This window comes from Furipterus horrens, unplaced genomic scaffold (assembly GCF_987537825.1).
Source record: "Furipterus horrens unplaced genomic scaffold, mFurHor1.1.pri manual_scaffold_11, whole genome shotgun sequence".
Taxonomy (NCBI): Eukaryota; Metazoa; Chordata; class Mammalia; order Chiroptera; family Furipteridae; genus Furipterus; species Furipterus horrens.
The window spans coordinates 14,311,598-14,338,139 of NW_028327181.1; the positions used below are offsets into that span (position 1 = coordinate 14,311,598).

The 26,542-nt window shown below is 38.9% G+C and overlaps 1 protein-coding gene across 1 annotated transcript in view; it reads right to left on the minus strand.

Annotated features, from left to right (window-relative positions):
- The window catches only part of TTC28 (tetratricopeptide repeat domain 28), a 260,354-nt gene extending 254,276 nt beyond the window's left edge, over positions 1-6,078 (minus strand). Inside the window, exons 1-2 of the mRNA XM_090292459.1 lie at positions 5,812-6,078; positions 4,748-4,878 (exon numbers count right to left, since the gene is read on the minus strand). Of these exons, the coding sequence (XP_090148585.1) occupies positions 4,748-4,878; positions 5,812-6,049 (369 nt within the window). The 5' untranslated portion in view covers positions 6,050-6,078. The remainder of the gene's footprint in view (positions 1-4,747; positions 4,879-5,811) is intronic.
- Positions 6,079-26,542: the final 20,464 nt, after the last annotated feature.

Below are 26,542 nucleotides of genomic sequence, written 5' to 3' on the forward strand. Positions count from 1 at the left end.
TCTGCTTATAGGAGAGTGTTAAAAAGTTATGAAAAGTTCTTAGAGAAGGTCACTGCAAAAGTCCAGGCAAAAGATGGCAGAAGAAAGGAGCCAGAAAGGAGATTTCTAATATAGGAAGGAGGAACCCAGTAGTAAACCAAGCATGAGAGTAAGGTGGTGGGGGCAACAGGACAGGTGCGAAGGTAGAAGGAGGGACAGACTGTGGGCTAGTCAAGAACACTGACTTGAAGATGGCTGTCCAGGCAGCAGTTGAATAAAGAAATAGGAAGCTCAGGAGAGAAATTAGGCTGATGGGGAAAAAAAACAAACAGAACTTCAGAGTCATCAACATATCTGCATATCAGATTCCCTGAATAGAGAACAACATCTCTAGTACAATAAAATTTATGTACTCTTCTGACAATTAATATTAGCTCACAGGAAGGCCTCTGTTGGCACCCGAAATTAATTTTGAAACCATTAAAGCAGATAGAAGGTTAGTTAGAACGATAAAAATTCTATGGAGAAGGTATCACTTCCCCTATTATGTATCTGAGTAATTGTATTAAAAAATAAACCTACTCATGTATTTTTTTAAAGATTTTATTTATTTAGAGAGAGGGGAGGGGGAAGGTAGGAAGAAAGAGAGGGAGAGAAATATTGATGTGAGAGAGAAACATAGATCGGTTTCCTCTTGCATAAGACCCAACCAGAAACCAGGCCTGCAACCCAGGCATGTGCCCTGATCGGGAATCAAACCGGCAACCTTTTGCTTTGTGAGATGACACCCAAATCAACTGAGCCATGCTGGCCAGGGCCCTATTACTCTTTAAGGTAAGTGGACAAAGTGGTTTCAGGCTGCTATCTTGCTGGGTGGGGGAAAAAAAATCTTAAAATGTATTATAGTCAAAGATGTAAGAGGCAGAAAAATGCAGTTTGGTATCCTCGCCAATCATAGCATTCACAGCGTTAACTTTTGCTGCAAAAGGCAGTTTCCCATACTTTATGTCAGTATCAGAATACAATTGACCCTTGAACAACCTGGTGTGAACTTCATGGGTCCACTTACCTGTGGATTTTTTTCAACAGGTATACAGTCAGCACTCAGCATCCCTGCGTTTCTCATCAGTGTATTCCACCTACCACAGATCGGAAATCGGGTCTTCCTAAGTCCGTGAATGGGGAAGGACAGCTGTATGCACTTCCTATGCCATTTTACATAAGGGGCGTGAGCACCCACAGATTGTGGTATCTGTGGGGGTCCTGTGGATACTGAGTGACAACTGGAGCTAAGTTTTGGGGGAAAGTTGTACTCAGATTTTCTGTTGCACAGGAATGGGCCTCCCTAAGCCCAGCGTTGTTCAAGAATCAGTTACAATGCAGAAGGGGAAGCAAGGCACAGTTGGAGGTCACAGACATAATGCAAGAGTAGGGTAACCATAAAAAGTAAATTCTCTGAAACGTTTACACTCAAAAAGGTATGCTTTTTGCATTTTGGAAGAGTTCTCAAAGCTCTAACCCACCCAATAATTCAGAAAAGAAAAGTAGAAGAGAAATGTACGGAATGACAGTATGAGGGCAGACAAAATAAGTTATAATAAAGCCTTTTAGCACCAGAACATTTAATAAAATGAAGAAGTATTTAAAAATTGGTGGCAAGCCCTGGTCAAGCGGCTCAGTTGGTTGGCGCATCATCCCGTACACCAAAAGGTGGTGGGTTCAATTCTCGGTCAGGGCACCTGCCTAGGTTGTGGGTTTGATCCTGACTCAGGGAATGTACAGAGACAACCTATTGATGTTTCTCTCTCACATCGATGTTTCTCTCTCTCCCTCTCTCTCTCTCTCTCAAATCAATTAAAAATATATATCCTTGGGTGAGGATTTTAAAAATAGTGGAAAATATTAATGAAAAAGCAAGTTATAAAACAGTATTACAATAGGATTTCAATTTGTGTTAGAATAGCTATACACAATTATAACTGCATATATGACCGAAAGATTATAGCCAGAATATTAACAGGCTGATAGACTTACTCTTGGTTATTTTCATGTTATTTCTTACGTAATTTAACAAAACTAATAAATATTACCTTTTATAAAAACCAAGAGTCTATACCAAATAACATGGTGAAAAAAATCAGATCTTTGCTAAAGGCATGACCTATCTTACCACTCAGCAAAACGTGACAGGCATGCTGAGCGGGTCTTTGAGCCCTATATGCCAATTTCTGTGTCTCATTCAGGGGCCAACCCGAGTGTCCCAGAGCTTCCTCCAGGCTGCAGCCGTTTCTGTCTCCTTTAGAATTCCAGCATCTTGGCAGTGATTAAGGAAACATTATCATTTATTGCTCAGGAAGTGTTTTAATATTTTTGCTGTGTTAAAGCTCTGTCTCAAAGAAAACATAAGCCTCTTAAGGGGCATGACCCCACACCCAGCGCCTAGACCGTGAACCCTCAGCACAGCGCTCTGCGCACCTCAGGTGCTTCATGAGCAGACGTCACACTTAACAGAGTTAAATTCCAGAAGACTGGTCAACTAAAGCTTTGAACCTAAAAAATTTATACAGTATTGCAATAGTTCCCTTTAGACGTTTTACATATTCCTTTAAGTTCTGAACTAATGTTAAATCCAGTCTTAACCACTGGTGGCTGGTTTCAGGCCTATGGAAGTAAAGAGTTCCAGTTAATTGCAGGCAGGCTAGAAGCAGCACTCAAATACAACCTTAAAAATTGAGATAAATGGTTAAGAAAATAACATTAAATTTATCAAGAAAATTAAGGGTACCTAAAATTCCAGAGAAGAGGCACACAGAAAAGAGTGAGGGAAAAGAGAAATTCCATAGGTCAATCTAGAATCAGATAAATATGTCTCAGCAACACTGAGCAGAAGCGTGGGCTGGAGAGCAGAACACCCCAAAACGAGGCTTCTGCTGTGGCCAAGCCATGGCTAACTAGCAACCGCAGCAGGCCAGAGTGACAGGAACAGTCAAAAGAGGGTTCTAACAATTATTTAGGTTTCAGTCATCACAAACTTGGAGGAGACCATAAATTAGAGTAGCTGGACATTCTCTCTTTACTCCCAGAGAAGAAGGAAGTAGATTTAAAAGTCAGTCTCAGGGTCTCTTAACAGATAAGGAGGGTTTCCCAAGAGGCAGGCCTGTGAACTACTGCGGTGGTAGTTACGCACAGGCCAGCAAAAGAGGGACAGAGGTTGTCTGTGCTAGGTCGCCTCTAAAATGGGAAGGCTTGGGAGACAGAATTGTAACCAGTACTATCTCAAGGCCTCTTCCATCCTTATAACCCAATGATTTCTTCGTTACTTATTGTACAGCAAAGATTTATACAACCCAGATAACACAGGCTATAGAAAATTACACTATTAAGAAGAGGGAAGGCAGAAAAATTTCACTTCTCTTTAATACCCATGACAATCACATACCCCTAATTAGAAGTCTTCTAACCCTCTCCAGTAGTTGAGCTAATACATATATTCTGAAGGTTAGGTATATAGAGTATAAATAAGTCTGATCCTTCTTTTTATTCTCTTAACATCAAGAAATCAGATCATCTGCTGTTAGAATTGTCTGTAGTCTAAGAGTAAACTGGCAAAGAGAAAAGGGTTTAGGTAATTCTCTTGAGAATAAAATTGCCAAAAGTGCATGGCCCTCACTGTTCTATTTTGGTAGATTTCAAAGGCTTTTTTTCTGACACCCATGGATGCGAGAGATTTTGCAGAGGTTCAGTCTTCCCAAGGGGCAATTCCAGCACAGGCTGTTTTCTCCCCCTGTTCCTTCCTAGGGTTCTGGAGACTTGAAGATGCTGATCATTTAAATAATACAATTAATCACTATGATGCCCCATAGTAAAATTCTGAGATACAAGTGTAACTAAATATATTTTCCAACATACAGATTAATATATAAATGTATCATTGCCTTCACTATTACCCTTCTTTTCCTTATTGCAAATATTATACTAAAAGTTACCATTTATAGTCCACTATGAATTCTATGTACCATGCTAGATATTTTACATATATTATTAATAATCCTATAACAACTGTGAGTGGAATAAATTAGACTCATCATTTTCTGAATTAAAAATCAGAGGCAAAGGGGAGTTAAGTAATAACTCCCCCAAGATCCTAGAGCTAGAAGGACTAGAGCAGGAATTCAAAACTGGGTCTATCTCATCCCCAAACTCCACCTCTTTCCACTCTGTAGGTGCTTTCTCATCAAGTCACATCTACTAGATACCAAGTCTCTGAGAATATTATACTTCATTTCTCAAATAAACACTAGGATATTTCTTTATCATGACAATTCACATCTCTCAATCAGACTTAATATGCATTTACCACCCTCATTAAAAATCCACCAAAGAAACAATGTGAAGGATTTGCAGTAATTATAGTTCATCTGAAATAAAGCATAATGTATGTTTCTTTAACTTCATGAATATATCATGACGACAGAGACTTTTGCTAACTTTACATATGTCTACACCACAGCACATTTGAATAGAATAAGAATAAGGCATCTGACCAAGTTGTTAGGCCATGAGGTCAAACACCATGTCTTATTTATCTCTGTATCCCTAAGGCCAACAGGTGGTAGATGTCCAACACCTGGTGGCTGATGAAAGATAGAAGCAATAATTACTCACTTCTGAAAGTAAAAAATTAAGGTCCTTAAAACATTCTAAACAGCAAAAGAAAGTCCATGTTTCAAAATAAAAAACAGTTTTGGTCTGCAGGCAAACTTCCTACCTCTCGGTCCTTGAGCTTCATGGCGAGCACCAACTGATGCCTGTGGTTAGTGAGAGCCTCCCGATAATTTCCTTTGGAGAAGAATGCAGAGCCTAGATTCCCATGAGCTCGGCATTCTCCTGTCTGGTCACCTGATTGGGTTTAAAAAAAGAAAAAACTTCTCTAAGGTACAGCATTATTTTACTCTATAATTGCCATCTTACTTAAAGAGCCACAGACTTGCTGGCCAAGATTTCACTTGCCTTCTTTTAGAAAAGTATTTTCTTCTTCTACAATGCTCCATGTGGGAGGTTATGGTCCTAGAACTGAAGTCTCTAACTAACAACTATTATTGCTGTCATACAACTGCAGTCAGGGACAAAAGTGTCCTAGAAATGAGAGGTTAGAAACCTGGACACAAACAAGCTGCTCTTTGAGTCACTTCACTGCTCTGCTCATGACTTTTGGTTTCAAGTAACCATCAGCTTGTTGGTTCAATCATTTGATGCCAAACCTACTACCATATAGAGCTTCTTTAGACGTACGCTGATGGTAGGTTCACCATATCCCTTCCCTTACTGCAACCCTGCGAGTCCTTGAATAGTTCCAGTAACAAGAATCATAACCACCAGCCACACTTATTTTACAGATGAGGAAACGGCGGCACAGAGTGCTGAGGCAACGTGCTGAAGGTCACACTACACAGCAGTCTGGCCCCACGGTCCTCTCTCTTAACCACGGCACTGCGCCGTCTCCCCCGACAAAAGGATGATGCGTTCTAATGTAGGCAAAAAGGCAAATTACGATGAAAGATTCGCCCAATAATACTATCACTTAGGACATTACATCTGTAAGCCCAAATCTCTGAGGACGGCAATGAATATCTTAATTCACATGTCTTGGCCTTTTGGGAACCTCGGTACCTTATTATACAAAAAGCCTTAGAGAGCCGAGTACTCTAAAACAGAGTATATTCTAGAGATACACTCCCTTATCAATGCACATGTTATTCCCATTTATGGCAGGTTAATCTGCTTTCTTTATTTCCTCTCTGTACTGAAATAAAGGAGAGAAGCGTAACTCACCTAAGGTCTTGGCTACGTCCAAGTCCTGCTGCATGTATCCAGTGCTCTTCTCTGTGTTCCCAAGAGACCAGTAAGCGCTGCTCAGGGCGGAGAAAACAGAACCTCGCAGTTTGAGGCTGCAGGTGCCAATCTTCAGCGCGGCTTCTAAGACAACCACAGAGGCCCCATGATGGCCGGCGGTCAGGAGCTCCTGCCCAACCACAGACACGACCACAAAGGGGCTCTTGTCCAGTTTCATTTTTTGAAGCTGCTGATAAGTGGGCTCGAGGGAGTCTGAAGAAAAACAAAAGAAAACAAGAAAATGTAGGAAGAGACACAGAACAAGCCTTTCTAATGCGCTCTAGAACCAAACGTCCATCACACCTTTTCGTGGCCTACTCCAAGGGCAAGTCCTTCCACCTTTAACCGAGCACCAACCGCCCGGTCCGCCTACCCACACGGCTTTGGGGCACCGACCTCAGCCGGCCAGTCCCTTCTCTCCACCCTGGCACGCAGATGCCACACTCACCTGCTCCCTGACACCACACTGTGCCTGAATGGTGACCCCTTCTCTGGCCGGCTGCCCTCTCCAACGCTCACAAGCGTGTTCTCAAGCTCCGCCCCAGCTGTACAGCACCCCGGTCCCCCAGCCCACACTGATCTTTGTACCTGAACTGCTGCATCTTTACAGTTAGTGGTGCAGTTTGGCCCTTAACTATTTTAGAATTGTTCCAAATGTGTTAATTTAAAAAAGTTTCCCAGCTAAACCTGAACACCACTGTAGGGCTGTTTAATATTTTATTATAACTCCATAACAATTGGCACTAAATAAAAAACTTGCTATTGCCACATAGGTAAAAGTCCCTTACATATTTGGAGTTCAATAAATGTTTGTTAAGCCTGAATCTAAATGACTTGATTAATAAACCCTATCTACCTTCTTCCCTGGAAGATGCAGTATGAGAAGCCCTCCCAACAAAATACCTGTCATCCTCACTGGCCTCCCAGTGTCCACTGCTGCTTCTGAAGTCAGTAGGACCAAATTAAAAAATATTATCAATTTCTGTTGTGACAAATGAAACCATAAAGAAATTGTCCGAGTTTACTAAGGTAACGTGGAAGACAACATGAATGTTGATATCACTTTATTTTCATGTGATGTTTGCAAAGACACACATTAGTAGTGAGGAAGCCAAAGGAAATTCTTTCCACTTGAAGTTAGGTTTCAATGTGGTTGACCTCTAAGTTCCTTCTTCCCTTCTCCTTTTTTAAAGACAACTGCAGAGCTAATGACTATAACCCTACAATGAGGTGGCACTTATAACACATTTGTTGCTAGTTTTCCTGAGAAACTATTTCACATTAGTTGTGCCACTGTGCCCATGTATAAAACTATAAAAAAGGCTGGTCTTTTTAAATCGTGAATCTCTCAGCCCACAGCACTGCATTAAAATGTAATATTTACAACTTATGACTTGAAACCTCACTCTCGTTAAGGAGCTGTTGTCTGAATCAACACGGCCATGTAAACCTCGAAACCGCTGGTGCCTAAAGAACTTCTTCCCCTCAATCAGATCACTAAAGAGGAAACAACAAACATTTTTATACCTGTCAAGATGCAAGCAGCACATAGAACCAGTAAATACCAGCTACCAGTAGGGTAAAATACAAGCACAAGAACCCTGGAATTGCTACAGAAGAAAAGAACAATACTACACTGAAACCACTGTGAGCAGAATTTTGGTGGTACCCACTCATGGGTTTCGCAGCCAATGATGATCACATTAGCATCCCACAGGCCAACCTGGTAGAAGCAAAAATACTAGAATTTTAGATCTTAGAAGACTTTGAAAATACCCTTATTTAAGATATAAAGAATCTGAGTATTTAAGTGACTGACCCAGGTCAGACAGTATGGGATAGCGCCTAGACAAGAACCTGCCGCGGGTCTCAGTCCAGGCCCTATGACACCACCCTTGACAAATTCTTAGTTGCTCACAAAAGAAACCCACCTTGGCAGGTTTTAAGTAGAAAAGAAATATGCTAAGTGGCTATTGGGAAGGGTAGAAAACCGGGCCTCCAGGCCCAAAGTCAAAATCATGTCACAAAAGCTTCCTGGTGAAGGCAACATAACTACTGCAACTAAACACCAGATAGCAAAGCTTCTGGGGCTGCCTCTACCACTACTGAATGCCACCCCTACACAACAGATGTCACCAAGGACACCCACCACCCCCAAAACAAATTCTGTTTGAACTTTCAGCTCCTGCATCAAAAGTGGCATCCTAGCTTCAAAGGAGGGTGGGAAAATCAGGACCTGATGTTTTAAAGTGGAAGGTGGGAAGAATAGAAAATAGAAAATTCCCAAAACACAGGACGAGTGCTCAGACACTGACAGACCAAAATGACTGATGGCAGCAAAGATACAGGGCTTCCATTGGTGATTTTTTAAATCATAGCAATCATGGCTTAGTTAAAAAAAAAAAAAAAAAAAAAAAAAAACAGCCATTTAAATGAACTCGTAAAACTATACAATAGTGGAAAATCAGAGGACTGAGGGAAATTTCCCACAGAGAACTAAAGGAAATACTAGGAATAGTCTCTTCCCACCTCCAAAAAAGAAATAATCAATTGTACAGATTTTCACTAAATAAAAATAAAACTGAAGAAACAGAGGTAAAAAGTCAGATTTCCTTTTGCAATATATAGGAAAGAATATATAAATATATTAAAAGATAAATTATAATGCAAGCTCATATACAGTACATGTTATGAGTGTGGAAAAGGGAATGATTATCAAGGGTAACCAGAAAGCTTCGAGGAAGCAGGACTTGATTTCTTGAAGAAAGAGTAAGGTTTAGACAAGTCACTGCATTTTTTTCTGAGAGTGGAGGGTATTCTAGGCAGAGAGTTTGTCCTAAACAAATATCCAGGAGAAGACAGGTACATAGATTAAGAGGGAATGATGAGCAGGCCAACTTGAGAACAGAGAACATTAATTTACAGGGAAGAAAGCCAATGTGGAAAAATGGAGAAAATACTGAGCTAAGTATAAAAAGATCTGGATTTCAAAGCCATGTAGCCTCAGTCTCTTCACTTTTTCAAATGTATAGATTGTGATTTTGGTGATGCTTTTGATGAATAAAAATTCATCAAAATTTTTAATGTATAAAAATATACAGGCTGGGTTCGGGAATCTCTAAGATCCGTTCCAACTATGCTATTCTATGATTCTAATTCCTATTCAAAAGTAAACTTAGGATGTTAGAAAATGCACTAATTTTACAATTTTATCAGGTCATATGGAACAGTTCTGGAAGCCTATGGCTATTAAAATGTTATTCTTTCTAGAAACTACACATAACATATGAAATAGTCAATGTCAAACCAACTCCATAAAAAGGTAAAAGACCTATGCAACATTCATTGAACACCAGTAACGTTCTTTCAAAATGTAAAGGCTTTAATTATTTAAAATGAACGAAGTCACATTTCCTGACACTCACTTAAAGGGCTTTTAGAAATGTAGCAGAGGCCAGTAATAAACAAATAATCACACTCTGCTAAAAGACATACAGCAGTTCCTCAAATAACATCACTTTGTTCAATGTCATTTCATTCTAACATTGATGAGATGATCTAGGAACTTAACTTTTATTTATATTAATTGGCCTACAGTAAAACTGGTTCCATTGTATATCATTTAGCTTAAAGTCACAGAACCTAGATGATGTTACGTAAAGACTTACTATACTATATATCATCCATTCTGAGATGCACATTTACTCACATTTTAATATCTCTGAACTCGAGGTTTAATTTCTCTGAACTTGATGGTGCCTCACAATGGTTTGTCACTTCTATGTCCTAATGGGCCTAAAAGAGCTCTTTCAGTTTATACACAAACAAAAAGTTCAGTGATAAGAAAGAATTGTGTCATCATTTAATCATCAGCATTTTTTCTTAGTAATACATAAAATAATGATCCCACTTTCAATCCAGGGTTCTTAGCATTGGTAGGACAGGCTATGGGACCTCAAAGGAAAAAGGTGATAACTCTCCCTGGGTGGGCCTGGGGGTGCAAGTTCTTTCCAAAGGAAGTGGCATCTTAATCGAAAAGGGAGATGTGAGGAACCAGTGTCTTCCCAAAACCACAGATGGAATAAAATAACTGTTTTCCAAAAACTGGAGATGAGGATGAAAAAGATGTAAGCTATCTTATACTAAGGAGGTTGGCCTCTACCTCTAGACAATGGGGAAAACGCAGAATTATGAGTAAGAGAATGACAGATCAGACTTACATCTTAGAAAGTTCATTCTGGAAGGATAGCAAAGCATAGACTGGTTTGGGAGAGAAAAAAGCCAGAAAATCCAGTCAGAGGAAAAGTTCTGTGTTTGCAATGACAAAACAGATGAAGAACAAGGGGTAAATTTCAAACATATTTAGAAGTTTTAAAAAAAAGTATAGAATTTGAGGGAAAAAAGTGTATTTAACACGCACAATGTCTTATTCCAAATGAATGATACTATAGATCACTTTTAAGGTAACTAACACTTTTATAGACTTCAATCTGTCTAAGGCACTGTAAAACGCTCTGAAACCTTCCAAGTTATCCTTATAACATTCCCTTAGCATTATGACTAAGGCTTCAACTTTCCTAAAAAAAAGAAAACCTGGTGAGACCACTACCAATTATTCTCGGATGTATTACTAAAATGTACTACATAACTGCGAATCTAGAAGCCTGGGAGAAACAATCCCGGAATGAATCTCTAAAACAGGGATCCAAAGAGAGAAAAGCAACTATTGACAAGGTAAGAAGTAGGCAAAGTATTATGAGGGTAAAGTACTCCCCCAAAAAAATAAAATTTAGAGGTAAGGTTCATAATACTCACCTAATTTTTATTTTTACCTTTCTTAAGCTAATTCCCTAAAGAGGAAACTAAATTAAAAACCACTGGGCTTGTCACCAAAAGCCAAGTACTGTACTATTCCACTTACGTAAGATACGAAGAGTAGTCAAATTCCGAGAGACAGCGCACAGTATTCGCCAGGAGCAGCGGGGACGGGGGAGGGGGAAAGGGAGCTCCAGTTTAATGGGCACAGAGTGTCAGTGCGGGCAAGTGAGAAAGTTCTGGAGAAGGACGGCCGTGAAGAATGTTCAAGGCTGCAAGTGCACCTAACGCTACTGAACTTTAGAACTGAAAACGGTCAAAGTGGGCAGTTGTACGCATATGTTATGTATATTTTACGACAATTTTAAAAACTTTGGTTCATACTAAAAGCAAAACTTAGCCCTCAAAAATAAAAAAGAAAGAAAGAAAAAGAAAAGAAAAACTGACATGTTTCGCACTTGGTCTGAGCCACTTCGTATTTTTCTGGGTTTGTGTATTTATTTATATTCTACTTCCTTCAAAAAGGATTCCAAGGCCTTCTATAGAAATCAGGCGGCGCACACAGAAGTCAGAGCGAGTGGAAAGTAGGGGTGAGACAATGAAACTCGGCGCACAGACAGGCGACTGTAAGCCCTGACACACTTCGTGGAGGTGGCCAGGACACTGGGCTCCACGCTTGGAAGGACAAAGCAAAAGTACAAACAATCACTAAAAATTCCTAGACCTTTCAGATAAGAATACACCGACACTCATGAGAAACCTGGCTTTTCCTGAAACTGACGCCCGAGAGAAAGTTCTCTCGTGAGGCTCAGAAAAGGGGCCCTGCGTACCGTGTAGCGTTCGTTCCACACCCCGACACAGCGCCTGCCACACATAGGGGCGCGGGATTGTCACTGCTGCCACTTCCGCTCCCCAGCGAGAAGAAGGGCATCACGCTGCAAAGGGGAAGGCCTCCCCCAAGTTGCCTGCCTGTGTGTCCCCAGGGTTATCATTTCCCTCTCACAGATAAGAACTGAGGTGTAGGGGAAGTGAGGAGCCTTGCTCGGTCAGTGGAATAGCAAGTGGCGGTGCTGAAATTTGATTCCAATCTTTTGGAGGGGAAGAGTCTATATTTGTTAACATAATATTTCAGAAAGAGGCCTACTGTGAAAAGGAACTGCCACCTCAGAGAGTTCACCAAGGGTGGACAATTAGGTAAATAAAAGGTGAGCCCCAATGTGACCCCGAGAGAAAAGGTTATACATTCAAAAGCAATTTGCCACCAGCACTTCATAAAATCAGCTTCCCTGGATCCTCTGGGACTGGTAGAAACACCATGACAGGTGATGGCCCATAAATGTAATAGTCTTTAGATTACCAAATTAACAGGAGGAAAGGAAATATACACAAGAGAACCCTCAGCAAGAAGCAGCCCTGGCATCTTTAGAGGAACAAATAAAGGTAAACTCAATCTCGCTTTGTAATTATATTATTAAATCCGTGGTTGGCAGTAGTACTATGCTACACCATCCAAATTTGCATAAACATTTACCAGCTACAACGAACTGAAATTGGTGAGAGACTATCTAAAAAGAAGAAATGTGAACCAGTAACAGGATAACTTGAAAAGTCATAAAAGAAGAGAGTATCATTTTATATTTATACTTATTTTTACAATTTCATTAATGATATAAAAGAAATTCATTATATGTAATGTTGTAAACAGAGCCGCAGGAGAAACAGTTTAACTGGTATCTGGTTAGTAAGCATGAGTGAAACCATAAAAATAAACAGACTGAATTTAGTTAACTATATAGGCAGCAACAATATTTTTAAAAATCAAGTAATTTCAATGAGGGTAAATGTAACATATTTATTTGGGAACAAGAGTATATTAACATAGATTGGCTCTACTTTGTTAAAAAAATGAAATCTTGAAACTTCCAAGAAAGGCCAAACCATAGGCACGGCATGCCGGTCAGGGGAGCTCTGCTTGCTCGCACAGGCACCTGGACGAGGGCGCTTTCTCTGCTGCCTTTCCGGGTTACAAACAAAAACAAGGGGCACAACAGATCAGACCTGGAGGCAAAGGGACCCTGGCTGCACTGCATGCAACAATGGCACAGACTTAGAAAGCTGCAGGAGGCTAAACCAAAAAGGGTAAAAAATGGGCAGCAAAGAATGATAGATTTTGTGAATTACAATCCTGTGACAAAAGAGAGAGGCAGGTCATCAAGATGTGAGATGATGCATAGAATAACACTGGGGAAAGCAATGGTGTCTCCATAAAATGTTAATAAGAAAAGCCCACCTGGAGTAAATACAGTGGTAAAGGCAATGCTAAAAATAAATGAGATAAATTAAATTGCCTTGAGGAAAGAAAAGAAAGTATTGAAGCGCTCCAGGCACCTGTAAGATGCAGCTTTCTCCAGGGTCGGCCTTAGGTCACTCAGTAGAAGCTGGGAAAGAAGTGGCACAGAAAACCCTAAGGGTGACAGCAGCACTAAGCTATTTCTCACCATGCAGGGACGAGTTCCTTACATTTATCTAAGCAAATTGCTTCAAAGGCAAAACAGTAAGTATGATTCTGCTGATCTCAACATGTGCACTCCAACAGTCTAAGGCAGCAGCAGAAACACTTCAAAATAAAGAAATGACATCTTCATGAACTAAGTAAAAAATGTTCCATGAAAAGTACGTGTGGAGGGGTAAAGGGAGAGAATGAGAAACTATTAGAAAAATGGAAAGGGGAGACAGATTGATTTTGTGTGTGTGTGTGTGTGTGTGTGTGTGTCCACACCCACCCCACCCCCAACCCCCAACCAAGCCCTGGAGCTCTAAAGCGCATCTGCTCTAAGTCAGAGTTTATTAACAGCGGGTCCCCCAGTGGGAGAAGCCATTAGGTTCCTGCAGCAAAGACTCAGCTTTGTATGGGGTCATAAAATTGCATGAAGGGAGGTTTCCCTTACCCACTTGTTTTCTAAAACATGAAATCTTTGGCTTTCAGGAAAATATTTTTATAGCTAGAAATTGCCCAGAGACCATATGAGCATCATTTAGTTAATCAAACTTTTACTTAGCATACATTTTTAGTCAAATAACTGTATTAGCCAGTAAATTAAAACAATCAAATGTTGCAAACATTTTCAAAACTAGATAAAACGTCTAATGATACTGCCATCAAAAATTTTAGGATAATTCAAAAACAACCCTTTTCGGAGACAAAAATAGATTTCTCCTGGATATAATCTAATTATCATGAGACAATATTACTTTTCCACTATATGTCATAAATCTACCTTAGTGTCTCCATGATTCTGCAAAAATGGCTACTGGTGGACACTTTCAGCCCAATCTTCCCAAGAGCTCATTCCTCAAAAATCAATGTTCCTCAAAGTGAAGCCAATCTGTTTGGGGCATTAGAACTTCTCCAACCTCCATAGTGCTATGTTCAATCCATTGTTTTTCCAGAATACCAATCGGTATAAAGTAGAGTAATAAGAGAAAACCATTTAAACTAGCATCTGTTTCTCTCTCTCTTTCCTTTTAATTCAACCTAATCTTGTAAGAGTCCTCCAAAAAATATTACACACACAGCTATTTCCTTTTATGAAATATTAGCATGTATAACTAATGTCTTCTCTTATTTGATTATTTCTAGATGGCATATTGGTCCAACTAAGCAAATCGCTTTACTACTAGAGGTATTATGATCTAGAGGTACAGAATCTTAGAACTACAAAAAACATGAGGAATCTTCAGATAACTCTAAAATCCTGAGATGTCAATTCATTTACCCACAGTCATATATCATAGCTAGCTAACGCAAAAGTCAAAAATGTAATCTACGTCCACACACATGTAGGCCAGTAGCCTTACACCATCCTATTCTGGCTCGTTGTCAGCTACTGACTGTGATTCTTGCTCTTCCTTTGTCTAAAATATATCATTTCTTTTAGGGTTACTAAAATACAAACTTACTTCTGCGGAGATGAGCACAGAACTCTGAGTAAAAGCCAAATTTAACCAAGTTCTAAGGACAAATTGTTAGTATGTAAAAATGTTCCTTTATTTCTTCTTCATGCTCTGAAATTTCCTTCCAGTAGATAGATCTAGAGAAATATGAAGTATCTGCCCAATTATTTATTTCCTAGAACTAAATAAAGAGAGACATTGTGAGAGAGAAATGGGAACTACTACTAACTTTAGACAAATAAAATGGTCGTTGCTTTCAACAGTATATAAAAATCACAGTGTAACTTTTCTATTTAATAAAGGTATCTTAAAGTTTTTTAAATAAATAAATAAAATATACAGTCTTAGCAAATTTGATAACCCATCAATTCTCAACACCCGAGTCTAAAGTTTTCAAAGGCCAGGATTGTTCTACTTTAAATTAGTGTCAGACTTTTACCATCTTTACCTCTCATGGGAGATTTCATGGCAGCTTCTACCATCCCCACCAGAAGCTGGAGACTCTTGGGGTCCTGAGCCAGTCCAGATGCAAAGGCTGCCAGGGCATCGGCATGACGTCCGAGATACTGGAGGGCAACACCCTGTCGGAAGTATGCCTGAAAATAAAGAAAATATAATGTGTGTTTTACTTACACACTATGCTCCAACAAGGCTGATGATGATTCTTTATTAGAACAACAGGTCAGCAGAACTAAGACTGAGATGGTCTTCATTCAAAAACCTAGCAAATAGTTGGTAATCAAATCTGATTTCTTTCCACATCATAAAATGTAAGCATACTTATTTCAGGCATCCTCAAGGACAGGGATTTGAAGATTGCTTTATATCTCACCGAAGTATGAGACACAGGAGAGATACTCAAATCCCACTGATTTTATATTTTCCCCTTTTACCTAATTAGTGGAAAAATCAATGTGGTTATTATTAAGACAATTTTAATAATGAGTAACATAACATGGCTATATTTAATGTAGTGTTTCAGACACACTATTATAAAGCTGCTATCTAAAACACGTGTGCTTCACTGAGAAACAAAACAACATTGCTGTCATTTTCTTTAATTGGATTAGTTTTAAACTAGTATTATCAGTTGCTGATGACAGGAGAACATCCTTCCAGCTAATTGCAGAAAGGGCCAGAAAAGTAACACTTTAGAATAGTCTGAAGCAAGTACGGTTTCGTTTCAAACACACAGAGTAAAAACCAGCGAATGGACAAAGAGTTGCTAGTACATAACCAGCAAAGGACCCTGATGTCTGATTAACTCACACATAAAAGTGACTTATCAATGCATTCACTCTTTATATAACTTCTCCTTCTAAAATACTTAGCCTCCTATTGATCTTAAACATTCTTACAATACTACAAGTTTATAACACAAATTTAACTTCTCAGTCCAATACACTTTGAGCTGTCACAGACTGTAGTCATGGGATCTAAATGAAGTTTCAAACCACTCCTAAATCTACTACTCACTAAACTTAATAATTTTACAATTTTGTCTTACAGAAACATACACACAGAATGAGAGAGAGCACCTTTCATGTTTACAAAACATATTCACTTATTTCATTTTTACAACTACCCTTTGAGGTGATTTAAGATATGTAATACTATTCAGTGTTTCTATTAAGAAACAATCCATAAACAGGATGAATGCTAATAGATTACTGCAGGCTATTCAGACTTCTATTTAACTATCAGCAGCTGTTAAAACTCAGACCCCCAGTAAGACAATAACCTGTAAGTGTACTTTCATTGCTAATTCATAAGATCACTTCCTTTCGCTGGACTCAGCCACTGTTTTAATCTTTAATGTGTTTTATAGACATTTTTCACTATCCTTTCCATTTCACATCCTAGGTGATTTCTAAAACCCACGAGGCAATATGTGCCACATTCCAACTAAAAAATAACTCTAGTTAACATAACTTTAGAAATGCTATATTAAACCTAAACTAAAAGAAGTTAAATTTATTTATATAATATCTACATGGGAAATACCTGTAAACTGTAATTATAATTTATATAGGGAAAAAAAAAGATGTCTTTACTTATTGATGTCAGGTATATATTTTAAAAAGCACAAAAATTTATGTGGTAGTCATTTCACAATATATGTAAGCCAAATTATTATACTTGTATAACAAACACTCAGTGCTATCTGTCAATGATATATCAATAAAACTAAAATAGCACAAAAATCTTAGTCACAATGGATTTTTATAATTTATTGCATATTTAAAACAAAACTTTATCATTCATTACTTCACTGAGAGAACTGATTTCCCTGTCTGCTAACTGAAATCACTGAAAAATATGATTTACCTTTTTAAAAAAATTTTAAGTATATTTTATTGATTATGCTGTTACAGTTGTCCCAATTTTTTCCCCTCTGCCCTCCTCTGCCTGGTGAACCCTTTCCCTCCAGCAATCCCCACCTCTTAGTTCTGATTTATCTACTTAACTAAGTAGGCAAAGTGTGTTAAGTGCCAGGTGCGGTATCAAGTTCACACAGCAGTTAAAGAAGAGTGTGCATGTTTTGTTTTCTTAGGACATTCAATAATTAGATGGGAAGAGGTGACTGACTAGACCATGTTGCCTACAATCTTGGCTTCCTTTCTTCAGGAGACAATTTTGAAGAGGTATAGAAGGCTCAGAGGTCTGCCTTTGTCCTGCCTCAGTTCCTTCCACAATCACCAATCCAACTTTATGAGTTCTCTCAGTTAAAATCTTAAAGTTATACCCCTGCCAAGATAGTACAGTAAGTCAAGCTCTGATAAACCCCTGTTCCTAATTCAGAGTGTGGCTCTCCCATCTTCGTCCCATGCAATTTTCATTGCATGTGTAAATACTGTTGAGTAAAAATTATTGATACTTCTGTGAGAGGTACGCCACAATGGAGTTCAAGTGGGTGATAATAAAACCTAGATTGTGGGTTATTGTGATAGAATAAAAAGAATTCAGCACAGTGCCTGACAGAGTAATACAATTAGCTACTTTGATTATTAGTTCATCAGAAACAGATATTAATAAGAACACATAATTACAAACTAACAGAATGTAAGGAGTCCAACATATATTCTATTATTGAATATAATATTATTCAATTCTTATCACTACTTCATTCACTCCTCCCCTTGCTCCATAAGATTCTTGGCAACTGGGAAACACACTGCTGTTAGGCTACCAGACAAAATCTGAACCACCTGATGAAAATAATTGGTACTATCAGGTGTTGGGAGATGCCCCAGCCAACCACAGGATCCTCTGCCAGCCCCTTCCAAAGCAAAAGTCAAAATGTGATGAAATTCACAGGTGATTATTCCACACATGCTACTAAATCACCTCACAAATACAACTGGGTTACAAAAATAAGTTCCTTTCTGTCTTCCTTCCTTCCTTCCTTCAATTAATATTCCCTAAACATCTTTAGCAGCAGGCACTGCGAGGTGTACCATAAATAGAAAGTAACAAAGACAGGACTCGAACCTTCAATGTGATCACAGGCTAGAAGGGAAGAATATAAAAAGCTATAAATGTCTTGATTGCTACCTGCAGACCTGCTTACTAGTAGTAAGGTTTTGTAATACTTCAGCTGTAATAAATATATAACTAATTACAGAAGTATTTATGCCCTGTTGTTAAAACTGTTAGTAATTATTCTTAAGTGGTCATTCTTCTCACCTCAGAGAGTTTGCCATACCATACACTAAATGTTTGTGTCCTTCCAAAATTAGTATGTTGAAACCTAATCCTCCATGTGATAGTGTTTAGAGGTGGGGCTTTTGGGGGTGATTAGGTCATGAGAGTGGAGCCCTCACGAATGGGATTAGGGCCTTTATAAAAGAGACCGCAGAGAGCCCCCTCTCCCCTTTTACCATGTAAGGATACAGCAAGAAGACAGCTATTAACCAGGAAGTGGGCCCTCACCAGACACCAAATATGCCGTCACCTTGATCTTAGACTTCCCAGTCTCCAGAACTGTGAGAAATAAATGTTTGTTGTTTAAGCCACCCAGCTTATGGTATTTTGTTAAGCAGTCCAACAAGACTAAGAAAGGGTTAAAGTAAAAACCGTCCAAGACTAAATATGTGAAAGAGTAAGCTATTCACCCTTCAAGTACCGCAGGAAGCAAGGAAAGGCCGTTAAGTCTTCACTTTCAACACTCCACTCCTAGTTCACAATTCCAAAACATCACCGACCCCCATAATCTAACATCCTACTCTCCCATGGCTCGAAGGGCATACAAGGTAAACTACTATGCTCATAGGTACATACATATATTTACAACAAAACATAGAACAAATATGTGTAATATGTAAAAATATTTAAATTAAGAGTATTCATTTACATGTATAATATATAGTCTATTACTTATTTCAACCATTCAAAAATATTATGCCTTTGATTTAATCTGTACTTTCAAATGTTATATTTTAGTGTTCCTAATCTGTCTTTCACTGTTTGAATTTCAACTTCTTTTTATATCTTCTGAACGATAAATACCTGTAACTATAACATGACAATATACCTACCTGCCAGCCTATCATATCACCTGCTACCACATCATCACCATCTTTTTAAATAATATTTATAAATTACATAACTATTCTACTGCATTTCCCTTCTTCTTTTAAAAAGCTAAATGGGGAAAAAGAAATGCCGATACTAGTTTTTAAAAAGAAGCCGTATTAATCTATAATTTAACAGAACTGGGTCAAAAAGTGAAAATGATTAGCCCTGACCAGTATGGCTCTATTGGTTGGACATCATCCTGCAGGTTCAGTCCCCAAATGGGGCACATATAAGAGGCAACCAATCAATGCTTCTTGCTCACATTGATGTTTCCCTCCATTTCTCCCTCCCTTCCCTTCTCTCTAAAATTAAGTAAATAAAATCTTTTAAAAAATGAAAATGATTACAGGGTGCCAAAAGCACAAAACCTTTTAACATCACTGGATATATACAGAACTAACTATACTCAGTCATAATAGAAAAGAATAAAATAAGAGAATATATTAAAACTAATTCTCAAAAGGAAAGGCACAGTTTGAGACTTTGTTTTTTGATTCTCTAAGAATTAATATTCCCCACTCATGGAACATATCAATCTTTGTTTAACATTTTCATATTTGATATTTCCTATGTTTAACTTTCATATGCTTTTTAAGAAGTGTGTTCATTGTATGATAAAATAAAAGACTGCTTGTAGTACTTAAAACAGATATCAATCATGTGAGCAAAATATAAATATACACATATTACTGCTATAAAATTTATTATATATTACAAATTATACATTATGCCACAAAAAAATGTAGCATGGGTCCTGTGACTTAAAAATGTGACATAAAAATGAAAGCATAGGACCCATGCCTTCAATAAGTTTTTACCATTCTGCATAAAATAAGCACATGTATAGATATATACATGCAATTATTTTTGCTATGTTTTTACATATGTTTCATTTAGAACAAAGGTGAAATTAATAGCACATTCTGCAATGACATAACTGTTCTCTAATAATGGTAGCCTCTAGACGGCCACATGTAGACATTGAGCACGTGAAATGTGAACAGGGTGAGTAAAAAAACTAAAGTTTAAATTTCATTTCATATAAAATACTTTAAGTGTGGCTAGCAGTCATTGAATTAAACAGTGGCTAGTAGCTAGCTGTCACTGGGTTAGACAGTGCCATCCTAGGGTGTGGTCTTCCTCTAACAACAAACTTCCAAACACAAATCTACATTGGGAACCACAAGGGGAAGAGCCTAAACAAGTGAAATAACTGCTACAAAAGCTCTGAACTAAGGCTACGTGACTTACTCCCAAGGCAGATGGGGCGGAAGAGAAAGGAATCCTAAGACTGACACTGAAATCCTATCCCGGTCACATTTTAGCTGTGTGCCTTGGATACGGTACCTAACTTCACCAAACTGTAACCGAACAAAAAAAAAAAAAAAAGGAGGTTCTGCTGCCTGTCCCACAAAAGTCAAACTCGTGAGGCAGATGCTGGTGCAAAAGGAAAGAGGTTTTATTCGGGCGCTGCACAACCTGGGAGAAGGGCGAACTGCCATCTCAAAGCCCATCTCATTTCTCTGCCATGGGAAAAGTCCCACCGACCTCGGCGAGGCCAAGACAAAAGCCAGTGTCCAGAGTTCCTGCTCGATTTTAAAGCACAATCCTGTGGAGCAGTCTTCGTCCCCATCCAGGTGGCTTAGCTTGTTCCCAGCTGCCGTCCGTTTCAGGCTCCCTCCTGGAGCCTCTGTGGAGACTGCATGGCCACGGACACGTGGCTGCCAGGGCCTCAGGGTCACGGGCTCCCAGGAGAGAAAGCGCACTAACGCGCCGGGGAGCACATCACCAGAGGGAGGTCGGCTCCCTCCCGGAGGCCATGGGTCACGTGGCTTGTGGAGAGAACAGGCAAGCGCACCTGTTCTCCAGGTCACCAGCAAGAGTGCTTCTTTATTCTCCTGGGATTATATTAGCCTGGGTGTGGGATGGACAACGTGCTTTCTCAAAATGACCAATTTCCCAAACTTTCGGGCACTTCAGGTGGGTCCACCTCCCAAACAACCCCTTCTTTCCCCAGGCTAGACTGACAGGCCTCCTTGGTCCAGGACGTTTCTCTGCGCCACTCTGACTTCTATGGTCCATGTGCCTGCCTTCCCCTGCGACCACCCCCAATATTGCATGGGGTTGGGGGCGTGGCTTTTATTCGACCCAATTACCTGGCTAGCTTTGCACACGCTCCATGTAGAAACCTCCCCTGCCACCCCAACGGATGTTTTATGGTAACAGAACTTCATGTTCTATTTTCACTTACAGAGGGGGGTGATACTGATAACCTCAAAGGGTTTCAATAGTTGCTAACTGATATAGCATATTAAATATAAAATAGAAAGGGTACTTTTTAAAAAATTGAACAGAGGTGAATTTCTCACTAAGTGTTATTATCAATTTGGCATTTACTATTTAATCAGATGGCTCATCTGCATTGCCAGCCTGCAGATTAGAAACCACCTGTGGTAAAGTGGGTGAGGGTCTGATAAAAATTAAGCCTAGAACAAAAATTAGTGATCACAATGATCCCCTAAGTCATTAAGGAAATAGCTAAAACTTAGGTTTGGCATCTTCTATTCCAAAAGCCTGTAAAGAAGATAATATATTTGAGGGGAATTTTTAAATTAGAAACGGAACTGCCTTTTGACCCAGCAATTCCACTTTTGGGGATTTAGCTGAAGAAACCCAAAACACTAATTAAAAAAGATATATGCACCCCTATGTTAACTGCAGGATGATTTACAATAGCCAAGCTATGGAAACAACACAAGTGCCCATTAATAGTCAAGTGGATAAAAAAAGCTGTGATACATTTACACAATCATATATTACTCGGCGACTCTAAAGAACAATAAAGGAGAGGGGAAAAAAACAGAGACACTCACAGACACAGAGAATAGACTGATGGTTGCCGGGGGAGGTGGGGGTTTGGAGGACAGAGTGAGAAGGGTGACGGGATTGAAAAGTACAGACTGGCAGTTACAGAACAGTCATGGGGATATAAAGTGCAGCATAGGAAATACAGTCAATAATATTGCAATAACTATGTGTGGTACCAGCTGGGTACAGGGAACACTCTGTACAGTATCTGGTTGGCTAATCACTATGCTGTATACCTGAAACTAATGAAAAATAATATTGAGCATGGCCAGGTAACTCGGTTAGTGTCGTCCCAATATGCCAGGGTTACAGATTCAATCCCCAGTCAGGACACATACAAGGATCAACCAATGAATGCATTAATAAGTGGAACAACAAATAGATGTTTCTATCTATCTATGTCCCCCTTCCTCTCTCCCTCTAAAATCAATAAATAAAAATTTTAAAGTATAATACTGAATGCAAACTGTAATTGAAAATAATTTAAATTTTTATTTTAAATTGTTTTTTTAAATGTTTATACTTTTGGCAGTTGCTTGTGTAGGCTTTAATTATCTAATAAATTCATTATTTGGGAAAAACATCCCATGCAGGTGAAATAAGGTTCTTTGGCCTAAGTGGAAAAGAAGACCAAAAATGTATTAGTCAAAACATGCAACAGTCCTTCCTCTCTGAGTTTAACCTAATACACTGATTATTAGGATTATTGCAAAATGTTCTGAGGCCCAAGCCTAACACCTATTTTAGAATTAACAAGAGCCCAGTCTTAGCATAACTGTCCTGCCACTATAAATTATCAGAAATTTGTGTGTGTGTGTGTGTGTGTGTGTGTTTTATTTTCCAAAGCCTGTTCTAGCTATCACTTATTGAACTGCTATGTTTGTCCAACACTGTGGTAAGTGCTTTCCATAGCTTATCAATAGCCCTCACAATATTCGGCAAGAAGTTCTTATGGTAACTATTGCAAAAAAAGAGGTGATTATGAAACCTGCCCCAAATCATACAGCTATAAAAAGAGACAAGCCAGCCCTGGCTGCTGTGGCTCAGCACATTGAGCATCGGCCTGAGAGCCAAGTGTCACTGGTTCGATTCCCAGTCAGGGCACATGACTAGGTTCAACGTCAGGTCCCCAGTTGGGGGCACAAGTGAGAGGCAACCACACAGTGATGTTTCTCTCCCTCTCTTTCTCCTTTCCCCTCTAATAAAATAAAATAAAGAAACAAACAAATAAAGAAATAAGTTTAAAAAAAAAAAAAAGAGACAAGACTGCTGCCAAACTCTTTCCACTATTCTATATTACCTCTTTGATTTAAAATAAATAAATAAATAAATAAAATAATAGTATGCAATTAACCTCTAAATCAAGCCTTTTGTCTGGGAATTCTTGTACTTGCAAAATTCAACCTATGGAGGCAGAAATGAAGGAAAATCAGAAATGACACAGAAAATTTATGAACATGAATTTTTAATCTCTATTTCATTAGCAACCGTTGATTGTAGAACAATTTTTAATGAATTGGATGGAAGGAAAATTCATTTCATTAACCTTTCATAAAAATGTATTATTATTGAACCAAACAGGCCACTGTACTTGCAACTCAGTTCGATGTTAATTAGATTACAGGCATGAGGCTTTAAATCAAAGAGAAACAAAAGGAGCCATCAGCAAGCTTCTCAGCCAATGCTTGTTTGTTTGCTGGCTAAAATGGATTTTTACCTGCAATACAATTTGCTACCCTTCTTTTATCTGGTGACATTTTCAAGTGAATTTTCTCTTGCTTCTATTTGCTGACACTTTACATTAAAAATAAAAATAAAACCTTGAGAATCAGCAAAGAACACATTCTTCATGTAGCAATGTGTTTTACCTGCTCAGCTGGGAGTAATCATTCCTATCTCTCCAGAAAACTCCACTTCTGTTTTTTACCAGTCTGTTTCATTGTACGCGGAAAGCACATGCACGAGATTGGAGGCTATTGTAGAAAACGCCGTTATTTAGTTTGCAGCCCAGTGTCAGGGGCCCAAATGGCTCAACATAACGTTCTAACCAAATCTGCAGCTGTGAATTGCTTCTCTCCCCAGCATTGGCTCTTGGTACATTTGATATCAATTTCTAAAGGAAATGTGCTCCAATCCTAATTGTTTCATATCACATCAGCTATTTGTTTTCTCAAAATTACTTTTAAATTAATGTATCAGAAATGTTAAGGCAAAATATTTTTAAAAGAAATTAGAAATTTGATAAGAAGCTGAAGAAAAGATGAAATGAAAACCAGCAGTTAAATAACTAAGGTGTCATTTCCTAGCACTGGAGGGATTGCCAATGTTAAAGCATGCATCAGATTATAAAATGTCTGTACCACAGTCTGGAATTTCTCTTCTAAATTTTAAAAATAAACAATGAAAGAAGTCTGAAGTCCACTAGAACAATGGGTCTGATCTTTCTATATCTTATGCCTTCATTCTATGGGTGTGGCATAGGGGTATAAAGTTGTACCAAGATAAAAACCAGGGGGAATTTCCTGAACATTCTCCAAGAACTCATCTGGCTTCAGCATGAGTTTGGTGGCCCCGTCCTACTAATCCTCCCCCTACCCTGGAACACAGAGCAGGTGCGCCTTCGCGTTACCATAAAACAGTCAGTCATTGGAGAGGCTGGGGAGTCTCTGACCATTGGCCAAGATGGTGGAAGGGAAAGGTTCTTACACCAAGCGTGCCCAAGCTGAGAAATATGAATGGATAGGGCCCAAATGTGCACAGAAAGCTAAAAGGATGAATGCACATGTCACTACAGAAAGCCAGACAGATATCCCTGTAAGAACCGTGGGCCTGAGCAGGAAGATTGATATGGTCTTTGAGATAGGAGTCCACCAGTCTCCCAGGTCGTGTGGCACCTAAATAAACCTCTTCCCTTTTGCACCAGCACCTGACTCATGAGTTTGGCTTTTGTGGTGGCAGGCAGTCAAACCTCTGTCTTTGTTCAGTTACATTCACAGACATAGCCTAGTCCGAGGGAATATTGCAAGACCAGAAGCAAAATGGGAAAATAATAATAATAATAATAAGGGTGAGCAGAAAGAATGGTGGATTCAGAAAAACACTGAGGCCAATAACACGGGAATTAAAGGATCCTGAATTCTCACTAACTTTTGGAAAAAAAACACTTGGCATCTCCCCTCCCATAATGTAGATATACGCAAACCATGCCACATTAATGAAAACCCACTCCCTCTAAAAGCAGCCTATCAGAAATTATTGCCACTAAGTGCTATATATTGGGATATCGCAGTTCTCCATAAGTCTTCCTTGAGCAGATAAAATTCCACCATTAGTGACAGTCCTTTTCTGATCTATCAGCTCTTGCTTTTCTCATCAAATTATAATTCAAATGGAGGGCTGTAAGGGCAAAGCCATATAATAACATATCTCCTGAAATGTCAAATTTATTTGAAGTTTCTGAGAAAGAATCTGTTTAATTAATGAATTTTATTTTTAGAATAATTCTAGATTCACAGAAAAATTGAGTGAAAGGTAGAGAGAATTCATATATAACCATTGTTCTGACACATGTACAACCTCCCCCACTATCAACATCCTGTACCACAGTGGTACCTTTTCATAATCAATGGAGAATTATTTTTATATGAACAATTATAAAATAAAATAAAGGTTCACACAATTTCTAAAAAAAGAAAAAGGAAGAAAGAAGGTATTTTAAAATGTCCATCACCACTCAGCCTATAGCCTTGATCATTGAAATAGTCCCTCTCTCCTGACTTTAGGTGTCTGGGAAAGCAGAGCTGGAGAAGTATTGCCTGAACCCTGGCAATCTTTACCTTTGTCAACTGCTTCAATTGCTAGCTGGCAGTAAGAGTCTCTAGAAAAAAATAGATATTGGGGAGAGGGACATAAGCAGGGTAACATGAGCAAGTGGTGAGAGCAGGGACCAAACAACACTTGCACAAATATTTCCCCTTCCTATGTTATGTGATATTTCCATATTGGCAGATGTGTGGTAGGGTGCCATATTATTACAATGAAAATTAAGAAAAAGAAAAACGCTCCTCGATACTTACTAGCTCAAAAATATAACAATACACTTTATATCTTTTCAAAACAAAATGGGTTCCATTTCTAGGCAAGATGGAGTAAACATCCCATCTTCTGGAAACTATACCCTGGAAAGACTTCATGAAACAGCCCTCTGAGGACTCTGAACAGTAAATGATAGCAGATGAACTGAGCAAGGAGGCCAGAATTCAAAGTAGTACCAAACCAGCAATGGGCTTCCTGTTTTATTTTGCTTATCCTTGCCATCTGGTATTGCCCAGCTTGGATTCAAAAGCAGCTGAAAATGAAAAAGTAGTACTTACTGGGTCCAAACATAAAGCCCTCCAAGAAGTCCTCTGCTTCTGGTCAGAGAAGCAAGAAAGAGGACTCCTACAAGTCAGAAAGA